Source organism: Halyomorpha halys, unplaced genomic scaffold, assembly GCF_000696795.3.
Source record: "Halyomorpha halys isolate HHAL.00 unplaced genomic scaffold, Hhal_1.1 Scaffold142.1, whole genome shotgun sequence".
Taxonomy (NCBI): domain Eukaryota; kingdom Metazoa; phylum Arthropoda; class Insecta; order Hemiptera; family Pentatomidae; genus Halyomorpha; species Halyomorpha halys.
Window position 1 is genome coordinate 502,711 of NW_027113471.1, and position 12,642 is coordinate 515,352.

Here is a 12,642-nt window from a genome sequence, read left to right on the forward strand (position 1 = left end):
CAACTGTTAAAAATATATATATATATAATATAAGTGATATCAACCATTTAAGGCCCACCAGGCCGATCTGGTATAAAAATAAAAAAATTAAATGAACTTTACATTTTTTTTTTTTTTAGTTCGACATTTAAGCCCTGTTCGAATATTTCAATGAGAATAAAACCTATCTGGTATTAAAGACTACTCAATTGCTCATTGATTCACTCAGCTTAGTCAACATCTTAAGAGCCGTTTTGGATAAAATTGGAAAAATATATAAAATCGATTCTCTAAATCGGCACTTCCGGTTGGTTGATTTTATCGAAAAGGTTTCGCATCCGAGGCATATATGTAAAATATATAAAATAAATTTTCGCTTTGTACTTTCGATTTCGTACTACTTCACTAACAGACCATTTTACAAGACAGGGTTTTTGACTCTGGGGACCTCCAAACACGTTTTTCCGTCGAAAACTCGAATTGGACATCTTTCACGATCGTAATCCTTTCGATTACTATGTCTTACATATATAGGGGAGTGAAAATAAATATAAACAAAATTTGAACCATTGAAATTCTAGCGTCTCAGCTTCACTCTCACAAATCTATACAGGATTTCACGCTGATAATTGTTCTGTACTACAGTGGGCGTGGAGTAGAGTGGTCACATTCAGTTGTTTGGAATTCAGTCAGTAAAACTGGTGTGACCCTTCCACTCAATTTTTTTTCCGATCCTAGTAAAAAAAAAGAAAAATGGCATTGATTAATAAATAAATAGCATTAGTAAGGATAATAATTCAATACGATTATTAACTTTTTCTACCGTGGGTATTGGAAAGTCTGAGTGAGATACTTATAGTAGAAGAGCCCAAGAGGAGAAAAAAGTCAGTTATTTCACTCCAATTTTTTTACAACATTAAAGAAAACTATGTATAATTACAATTCGAAGTTGATGAGTCTGCCAAGTATAATTAGGAAGAATACAAAATGGCGGGTGTTCCAAAACTTAAAAAAAAATTAATTTTCTATTCGAAGCTCTATATCTTTAAAATTACCAACAACACTAGAAAACCTAAAAGAACTTCATTTAAACTCAAGTAAATTCACTAAAATATGAACTCTAATAGAGCTATTTACATTCAATAGTTGCCAAGATTTTTAAAAAGCAATATTTCATAAAAAATGTACTGAAAATCAGTAGTAAGTGAATTTATTTTGAGAAATCCATATCTCAAAAACCATTCAACATGCAGATGTCTATTAGCACTCAAATTAAAGCTTGCTTACTGTACTATAAAGTAGTTTTTGAGGTTTATATTCGCAGGAGTAGTAGTTTTCATGTTATTTGCTAAAATATAAAAACTACTTCCTCTACGAAGATAAACATTATAAACTCCATTATATCACATTAAACTAGCTTTAATTTGAGTGCTAAGACATCTGTACATTTCATTGCTTCTGAGATTTACTTTTTCATAAATCAAACAATAAGTTGGAATAACTAGAGATCATTATTTTGTGAATTTCTTTTGAAAACTACTAGTAGTCTATGACTTAAAAGATAAAGTCTAATAAACTACTTTGTAGCCCATTAAACATTAATTTGAATGTTAAGACATATTTACTTCTCATGCTTATTGAGAAATAGATTTCCCACAATAAAATCACTGATTTTCAGAACATTTTTTAAGAAATATTGATTTTAAAAAACCAGAATCTTGAGAACTAGTGAACGTAAACAGCTCTACTAGGAACCATATTTTAGATAATTTACTCTACTTTAAATGATGTTTATTAAATTTTGTTGTTGTTTTGCTGGTAGTTTTAATGATATGGAATTATGAATACTATATTGTTTTGAAACAGCTGTCATTTTTTTATTTTCGCATACTATAGTTGGGAGACTCATCAATTTTGACTAATAATTACACATAGGTTTCATCATAACAATCAGGAATTGGGATAAAATAACTGACCTTTTTCTCTTCTTGGGCTCTTGTACTCTGTTAACTTAATGTTAACACTATTTTTTTAAGAAAACAAATTTTCAAAAAATTCTTTTAAAACTATGAAATCAGCCTTAAAAAAGCTGATGATGCCTAAAACCACAATTCATTAAAAATTTCAATTACCATGTTTTACAACCGAATGCCTTTAATAAATATTCTGTTAAATATTAATAGGTGACTATTATTATTTATTAGGTCTGTTCCACGACCACCTTTGACTGCTGAAAGCTGTCAGAAGCATGAAGAGCACATTAATACTTTACTAGTTGCTACCAAGTTCTGGATTCATTGTTGGAACAAACCTATTATATATCTACCTCTGAAGTTATCATTTCCATTTAAAAATCTAATATTGACTGATTATTTTGTTTTCAGGTTGTAGATGACCAAGTAGATCCAGAATGGACATTATTATATTATCTTCGGTCCAAATGTATCCTTTAAATAAATGATATTATAAATTTATTTATCTTTTAAATCAAGTCGATGTGTAAATAAGTTGTTGTTTTTTTGTTTTGTTAGTTTAATTTCAGAAACTTCTTATTTAGATCTAATATTAATCATTCAGTTCAAAGATTGTTTATATTTACACTCAACATATTGTAATATGCTCTTTTTGAGTAAATAATATATTTTGATGTATAAAGGGTTATTAATATGTTTTATTTTATGTATAATTTTAATATTGTTAATTGTTATTTTAAAACAAAAAGCAAGCTAACCAGTTTTCTTTGTCTAAAAGAAATACGTTGTTTTTTTTAAACAAGAAAGATGGCAGTGCAAGTCCTTCCAAAGTGTTCGTTGGGTTGTTTGTGTTAAGATGGACTGAAGTTTTTCAACCTTTGTTGTTTCTATACAGTAATTATAGAAAAAGAAAAATCAAACATGAAATAGAAAAACATAACAATTGTCAATAGACTGTTCACATCACAAACCATGGCAAGTAAAGCGGATCAATTGTAACAAAATCGATTATTTTGGATTGATCAGTAAACATCGAAGATAGCGGAGAGGAGATGGGCATTCTTAGTTTGGATTGCCTGGTGAGAGGACGTACTTCGGCTGGAAGCGGGAAAGCTTGGAAGCCATTGTTAGGAGAGAGGCAACTTGTCAAGCAGCAAGAAGGAAGCCATTTTGGACGCTTGGACGCCAGAACAAAATAAGAAAAGAAAACATCAAGGATCTCAAAAGGAAGACCGTGAGCTTGGTTAGTTTTGTTATAACTAAAATAGATACAAATGTAAACTAGATTTTAATTTAATTAATTGAGATTATTGTAAATGCCTGTTCTGATTGTCTAGCCACAACACGCCCTGAGATTAAGAGTCTTCTTTTTATATAATAAAATTATATTATCTATTTATTATTAAGGTTCTTAATTTGAACCCAAAAGTATCTTTGATATTTGAAAAAAGTTTAAAAACTATTCAAATTCTTTTTATTTAATTTTTAATATTTTTAAAATTATTACAATATGTATATACTTGTTTAAAGTACTATCATGCTATGATTAGAGAAAAGGAAAAATATTATTTTTGAATTATGTATATAAATGATAAATATAAACTATTTTTTTCAAATTATGAAGGAAACGGATGGGGGTGCGATCAAAAGGAACAAAATATAGTTAACAAATATTTATTTGCCCCGCTTTGCAGGGCTTCATGAGAGCTGTCGTGTTTAAAAGACAAAGAACGAGTCAACTTGTTGAGTTGACTCGCTCACTGTTCTTATAATGTATCAAGGAATATATTGCCTCTATTTATCAAGAAACATAACAAAAATAAGTGAAACCAGTGTGTTTCTTGATACATGATGAAAAAATATTCTAAATATGACTTTTATGACAAGAAGTACAAGCGGAACAAACTGCAATAAAAACAATTCTGAAGATGGGCCTGAAACACTACGTCATGGACAAGTAAATAATAAAATTTTAAATATATATACTTTATATCTAGAATGTGGCATCCTAACCATTAAACTAGATTATCTTCAAACAATTATTGAAGAAAAATATTGACTATTAAATTGAAAAGTAAACTTTAATGTAATAATTTCAATTATGTTTTTGTATTTCTTTCCTTTTTTTCTTATAACTTCTTGGGAACTACTTTCTATTTTAAAATGTTAATCTATAGAATGTTTTAATACAGATTTGTAAACAACAGTTATCACATTAATAAAATTGGCTAAACTTATTTTTTAACATAATTATATATAATTTAATGTTATATATACTTACATTTATTTCTAAACAAATTAGCTTTATCTTTATAAACATAAATTTAATAAAATATAAATATTTATGATGGTAAAATAATTTTTTTGTTTAATAAATGTAAATATATGCATCATTAAATCGTAATATAATATGTCTGTTAATGAATAAATTTAGCTAATCTCTATGACTAATCATTGTGAGTAATAAGTATATTGATGTATTAAAACATATTTTAGATTTGATTCATATTAGAGTGCTACCAATGGGTAGTTTCAAATTTATTAGACCTATTTTTATTTAAATACAGTTTTAAATATCATTAAATAAATAAAAAAAAGATTTTATTCTGAAAATGTAAAGGTTTTTTTAAATATCTCAAGAAAAAAAGTTTTTGTTTTAAATGTATGTATCATTACAGTATGAAACATTTCGCTATATTATGAAGCCTATAGGAAATATAAGAAGATATCAATAATTCATTTTATCCTTTTGGAGTTCTATCAGTGGGTAGATTCTCCACATGTTTGTACCATGTCACTATGTCACCTACAGCAAATTTACTTGTATATATGTATGTGTATACAGTTGTAAATAACAATAAATAAATTATTAAAAAAAAAAAAAGTTATCCTTAACTTTTTATTAATAGTGCGCCTGACTGGCACAAAATTAGGATGTGCCGAAGGAGGATGTGGAGCTTGTACTGTAATGATATCAAAAATGGATCGAAGAAAGAATGAGATAATGTATCCTTTTGTACTTATATTTAATTATAATTTTATGTCACCTTTATTATAAAAGTTTATTTATGAATTATAATTAATATTAAATGGTTATTAAATTGTTTGTTATGAGAAGTGTTTACTGGAATAGATCTGAAAAGTAAGTCAATATGTCTTCCTAAAACAGCTTTATATCCTTGTGAAAATGATTAAAAAATGAATTAGCATTGTTTTACATAAAGAAAATGGAATATATATTCCAATTAAATGTAATTAGAATATATAATAAAGAACATTAAATTTAACTCTAAAATTAAATCTAATCAAAGAATATTGTAATGAATTCTAAAAAGGTTCAAAGAAATAAAATATATATTTCTTATTTATAAAAATCAATATTTGTTTGTTGGTACTTTACACACTGCCATACAGTTCATCTGAGTGGGGCTTTTTGCTAAATGTTCAGGATTTTCCCAGGAAGGTTATAGGCTATTCTGATTTTTTCGGGTAAAAAAAAAATTATTAACAAAATTATAAATTTTTTGGTGCATAGCACAGAAAGTATACATCTTTTTCATGGTTATTATATGTCAATCAATTTGTCTCTTTCTAAAGTATAAGGTTCACTGTATGTGTTTAATTGAAGAAAGATGATTTGAGTAACAGATAAAAAGAAGCACTCAAAATAGGAAAAAAAATATTGGACGCTAAAATTTCAACCCATTTCAGAGGCTAATCACCAAGATACAAACAAATAAACAACAAGTAAACCTCATTGGGGTATAAACAAGATACAAATACAACTTTTTACTATAATAAAGTACTATACAATATATTATTGTGCATATTTAGCCCCGAAGAAGACCTATAACATGGTTCAAAACATTGATGTCTACCAAATATTTTTTTCAGTTATTTTGCATGCTCTTTTTTGACCAAATCATCTTCCTGAAATTATTTGTATTTGTTTTTTGTGTTATTTAATTTACCATTGTGTATTATGATACTCCTTAGCTTTTAGTCATTTGGCTGTTAATGCATGCCTCACCCCAGTTTGTGCAGTTCACGGTGCTGCAGTCACCACCGTCGAAGGTATTGGAAGTGTTGAGACAAAACTGCATCCGGTCCAGGAGAGGATTGCCAAAGCTCACGGTTCACAATGTGGGTTCTGTACTCCTGGCATCGTTATGTCTATGTACAGCCTTCTTAGGTCATTACCAGGGAAACCTAATATGAAGGATTTAGAAATTGCTTTCCAAGGTGTTTATAATTATTTCCTAATGTCTTGATTTATTAAGTATTCATAACAAACTGCTTGATTGAAAAATGTTTATTTGAAAAAATTAACTTATGTTAAAAAAAATCTGGAGCAGTGTTTAAATTAACTTTTACTAACCACCCTACATACGTCCCCAAGTTTTGTGTGAATTGATGCGCTCATGTTGTATTTATCACTATTTTTATTTATTTTTTTAATATTATAGGTTCTTTACTGGATGAGTTTTTGTTAATATAATGAGATTTAGTGGAAATACTCTTCCTTTTAAAATTTATTATTTTAATGAATCATTAACAATGTTTCGGGGCTGTTGCCCCATCATCAGGTTATCTTAATATAAATATATCTTAAAATATCACATTTGAGCTGTTCTCCTTATTAATCATAGGTATAATAACAATAATCATATTGCTCTCAGTTTTTTAAATAAAATTTCAATGTTCTTACCAACCTTATTTCAAAAATTTCTAATAGAATGGTTTTAGATTCTCCTTTTATACTATATATATTTGCTAAAACTTTATTATATCTATTTTTAGGAATCCATATACACCCTTTTTTTACTTCTTTATTATTTTAACATTTGATCAATATTTCGGGCTCCTCTGCCCATTATCAAATTCTACAACTAAAAATATTTACAATCAATAGTTTTATAATTAAAATATAATAACAATCAACAAAGATTATTAATTATAAATAATAGTTCAGAGCTCACCATTTCCAGCTTAAAGCTCTCAATTAAATCAGATAGGCTCTCAATTTAGAGTAAAATTCAAATTAGATACAAATATAGCAATTTTTGGAAGCAGATGTCGATTACTAATGTATTATTTCTCCAAATACAGGCATCATATTCAAAACTGAAAATATGCTTTTGAAATTTATTCTAAAATAAAAACTTTGTGCGTGTAATTTGTTAGTCCCTCTATTTGATATAGTTAAAATGTTAATATCCAATGAGATCCAGATATTCTTGAATTTAAATTGTTATATTAAATTTTATTTATTTTTAAGTAAAGCATTTTACCACTTGGGAATTCATTAGATTGTAATTTTTAAGGAAATCTATGCCGATGTACTGGGTACAGGCCTATTATAGAAGGATATAAGACGTTTACCGAAGAATATGAAAAGATGCAACGTGTTGCTGTCAACGGAGGAACATGTGGGTTAGGAGAGAAATGCTGCAAGAATAAAAAGTCAATAGCGAATGGAAATGGAACTGAAATTGTTAATGGTGATGCTAGTTCATCAAAGCTCTTTGATACATCTTCTTTTATACCTTACGACTCTACTCAAGAACCTATATTTCCTCCCGAGCTGGCTGTAAGTTTCATATATCATTAATTTTTACTGATTTCATGCAACAGTGAAGAGAAGTTATGGTTTGATACACATTATTATATTAATCAGTTTTAATTTTTTCATATCAATTTTAAGATCAAAAGCCTCAACCTTTTTATTTATCTCTTCTTTAATTGATGTTACCAAGGAAACTCATTAACTTTTTTTTTTTTGCTATGAAAATTAATTTATTTATTCATTGGTTTTAAGTTGGTTGTACTAACAGGAATAATTTTTCAGGTAAGCGACGAATATGACAGACAATTTATGAATATAAAAGGACCCAAAGTCAATTGGTACAGGCCTGTTACTTTGGAACAACTTCTAAATCTAAAAAAAACATTTCCATCAGCAAAAATTGTTAATGGCAACACAGAAGTTGGTAAGTTTAGAATTCTCTTGTCTAATATAATAATGAACCAAATATTAATGAAGAAATTCATTGAACGTACATGTAATGTTAAAATAATTCAATTTTCTTTTTTTTTTTACTGAAAAAAGGTAAGAAAATAAATTTATATTTTAAAGTTGGACTTACAAAAATTAAAGTATAATCAAAATTAAAAATTTTGATGAAATTTTTATTTGAAACTCTTTTGAAGTAAAAATTAACGATTATTTCCATTCCCCTCATATTTTATTGTTTTAATGTTGTTCCGGGTAACCTAAGTTAACCGAAAGTTTGATTTGGAGGGGCTGCCATATGTTGGCTTTAGTAGCGCCCCATGTGGCCAACACCCAAAATTCACCTCCTTCAATGCTCTCTGTGATGAGAAGTAACCCAGATGAGAGAGCCATCTTGTTTCTTTCTGCCTAAACCAATTCTTCTTTGTTCACTCCAAAAATGTACCATGAGTGAGTAGAATTCCTGGAGCTGTTCCTTGCAGCAGAGGAGAGAGAGAGGCATAGGAATGTGGAGAGAAGAAAGGAAGCATGGAGTAAGTCCACCTAGCAAAAGTTAACATCCACATCATCATCAACCACCTCATTATATCTACAGTTTTCCATAGTCCAGTCATTCAAAATTAATTAACCCTTTTAAACGTAAATGTTTCATTTTGGTCACCCCCTATACCACTTGTAACTAATATAATAGAATTTTATTTTATTTTAATCATGTGTTATTTTTCAATTATATAGTCCACTTAAAATCCAACCAGCCAACCAAAAGTGAACGCGTGCATGGCATTGAGTTGAAAGCATACTTCATACAAATGTATTGGAAAAAATTAAATTATAGTGCTTCAAATGATCACAATATTTGGAAGTTCGATCCAAAAATAATCGATTGTAGTACAATCGCTTTGCTTTAATTCCTATGATTTATGATGTAAATAGTTTATTGATAATTGTTATGTTCTTCTATTTCTTCTATGATTATTATTTTGCTATAATTATTGTATAGAAACAACAAAAGTTGAAAAATTTCAATCTATCTCAACACAAACAATTCAACAAACACTTCGGAAGGACCCACACCGCCATCTTATTTGTTTTGAATAGCTTATTTATTTTAGACAATGAAAACTGGTTAGCTTGCTTTTTGATTTTAAATAACAAATAAACAATACTGAAACGATATATATAAAATAAAAACAAAACTAAAATCACTTATATATAAATATCAACTATTGACTAAAAAAGGGGATATTAAAATAAATATCTCATAAATTGTTTATATTCAAATTTTAGTTGAAAATTCCTTTGTAAACTTTTATATTACTTATTTTCAGTAATGTTAGGATATATTTTTAATACATTTATAATATTTTGTTTAAGGGGTTGAGGTAAAGTTCAAAAACTTTTTGTATCCTGTTCTAATTATGCCAAATCAAATTAAAGAACTTACGGAAGTGTCAGTGGAGGATGGTAAAATTAAGGTTGGTGCTGCTGTTACTCTTTCTGAGATGGAGAAAGTCCTTCTATTACAAATGAAAACTTTACCAAGTAAGTATAAAAAATAAATATCTTCTATTGATTTCTAAAAATTATCAAAGTAAAGTTTCTACAAAAAATAATTCAATATATAACAATGAAACAACTATAAAACAATTTTATATTTACAGCTGAACAAACAAGAATTTATAAGGCAATCACTGATATGCTTCATTGGTTTGCTGGAAAACAAATTCGAAATACTGGGGTAAGAATTTTTGCTTAATGAAAAATGTGACAATAAATGAGGAAAAGATTTTTTACCATGGATAATATATACAAGGAAAAGATTGTTGGCGGTGCATTCAGTGAAGAACGCAAATCAGTATAAACTTATTTATTAAGGCCAAGAATTTCAGGCCTTCATCTGGGTAACATATGCAGGTCATGCATTTGTATTCTACATTGCCCGCATCCCCAACCATCTTCTTGTATATATATTGTAATATGCTCTTTTTGAGTAAATAGTATATTTTTATGTATAAAGGGTTTTTAATATATTTTTATTTTATATATCGTTTTAATATTTTATTTGCTTTGTTAAGCCAAAAAAAAAGCTAACCAATTTTGTTCAGTCAAATATAGAGTTGAAAAGATCGTTATACAAAAAACAAAGATGTCTGTCCTCCAAAAAGTCCATTGAATAGCGGCCATGCTGAGCAGATTCAAATATTTTAAAAACTTTATTTAACTTCCCATCATAATTGTAGTTACAGTAAATTTAAGAAAAAAATAGGAGCCAAGAATAAGTGTTAAAGAATAATGTTCATAAAGAAAATCACAGGAAAAAACTCAAAACCGTAATGCTACAATCGATGTTGAGAACTAACAAGGAGAGAAGGGAAAGGAAGAAAACTTGGTTTTTGGCTTTTCGTTGCTTAGGCATGGGCGGGGAATGATGTTTCCTGGATGAAGAGGTCCTCATCATCTTTTATCTAGCTCAAGGGAGACATCTTGAAAAAGAGGACATTGAAGAGTCACCCAAAAAGAATGAGGGACTCTTTGTTTTGGATTGCCAGTACGTGTACTCCAACTACCTTTTTTGAGAGACTACTGGACCATTTTTTTTAGATTACGTGCCAAAGTCACAGATCATCCCACAATGATCCTCCGAATTCAAATTGCCATCTGTCATTTTGTTTCAAAATGTTTTTGGAATTACTGAGAAACATCTATTGAACAGATACTAGTATAATTTTATAATATAATTATATAATTTTTTCCCTTATTTTCCGCTCAGAGGAGGTTCATATAAATATAATCAAAACTGAAGCAATAGAATTATTTAGATTATAATTCTATAAATAAATCCAAAAAAATAAATGGTTTTTATGCAACTAAAAAAAATAAAAATGAAAAGATCATTCTAGGAACATCTTCCCCCAACCATCATTTTGTAGGAGACATAAATATTTTTTTGTTAATGTGGAAATTCTTTTAGAATGTATCTAGAGCAATGACTTAATTTTTTGAAGTGGCATAAAGATTTTTTTCGAACTTACAAGGTATTACATTACACCTTTTCACATTCAATAAAAATTAGTAAAAATAAAATTAATTAAGATAAAATATTTTATTATTTCTACTTTATGAAAACATAAAGTTTATAAATGAAACTTATTAAGAATTGTTTATTGTTATCTAAAAAATGTTTTCCAAGCAACACATTCTATATCTCAAGTTGATACATAATCTCATTTTTTTCAGACTGTCGGTGGAAACATAATGACTGGGAGCCCTATTTCAGATCTCAATCCTATATTTATGGCAGGGGCATGTGAGCTTGAGTTGATTAGCAAAGGTATTCAGTCAATTTAATTCATAATATGAAATAAAATATATTGAATATCTACTTTAACCTATCTAAACTGACCAATCAAGAATTTTAATCCGCATTTGTCAATAATTTTATGTTTGGAATTTTTCCTTATAACAATGAGGATGGCTTGAAACTTTATTTATATCGATAATGTGTCTATTGATATACCTCTGAGATACAAATTTTTTCATTTTATCTTTATCATTAAAAAAACTAAGTAAATATTTTTAATGTATTTAACCTTATGTAATCTAGTTGTTTTGTTTTTTTTCTGTGATCATGATGTCTTAAGCTGAAAAACATTTCCTCCAATATATCTTCCTAAATTTATTAATGGCAGGAAAAATATTTAGAAATAGAATTGTTCAATTGTAAAAAACATAATTTTTAACTTAAATAGCAAAATGCATTAAATATAGACATGTCAGCAAGGAGGTAAAAAAACAGCTCACAGGCATATTGATATGTCCAAAGAGGTAATGCCTAATATAGTACATTGGTTTGTGGTAGAGGGATGAGTTAATACAAGTAGTGAGGGACATTTAAATAATGTGATATTAAATTATGTGTATATAAATGACAATATTACATAATAGAAATGGATATAATTGACAAAATGAGTTTAATATAGATTATAAGATTTTATATATATAGATAATTGACTGTTTAATACCAAATATGAAGAATATGGTCAGGATTGCTGTAAAAAAATAAATAAAAAATTAGTCTTCAACTATTTGTTATCCGAAGTTTCACCTCACTTTGTAGGGCTTCATCGGGGCTAAAAAGATACAAAAACAGCTAAGAACATTTTGATTAATAGTAAGATAATAAAGATATAAAGAGTTAAATTAAGGTAGGGTAAATATTATGTAAAAAATAAGTAAAAAGAAAATTATATACAAATAAAAGGAAGGAAGTAATCAAATAGTAGTAATATAAAATAAACAATGATAAGAATAAAAAAATACGGAAACTATACCGTTAAGTAAAGTACTGGAGACACTGAAAAAATGCAAAAACAGAAAAGTATATATGGGAAAACACAATTTAATACACTAAAAGATGGAAAATGAAGAAGTAAGTTGAGATTAAATAAAGGTCAAGAAAGAATAAATAAAAATAAAGTTATTAATGATAATAATAAATTAGAAAAGAACAAATCTAGACCACCTACCTGTACAAGGTGATTACTTTGCAAACTTTGACACTAAATCGGAAGCGTGCAAGAGTGGAGGTGAGGTGGCCATTAACGTTTTTATTACTATTTCAATGTATGTATAAAAATATGATAAAAAATTAAAAATAATACAAGAAAGATATAAAAA

At 27.9% G+C, this 12,642-nt stretch overlaps 1 protein-coding gene across 1 annotated transcript in view; it reads left to right on the forward strand.

The window, feature by feature from the left end:
• Positions 1-12,642, forward strand: part of ry (xanthine dehydrogenase rosy) — a gene marked incomplete at its 5' end in the record, with an annotated part of 62,479 nt that overhangs the window by 10,280 nt on the left and 39,557 nt on the right. The window contains 8 exon segments of the mRNA XM_067050944.1: positions 2,364-2,421; positions 4,862-4,958; positions 5,956-6,194; positions 7,277-7,542; positions 7,801-7,942; positions 9,340-9,507; positions 9,627-9,703; positions 11,203-11,296. Of these exon segments, the coding sequence (XP_066907045.1) occupies positions 2,364-2,421; positions 4,862-4,958; positions 5,956-6,194; positions 7,277-7,542; positions 7,801-7,942; positions 9,340-9,507; positions 9,627-9,703; positions 11,203-11,296 (1,141 nt within the window).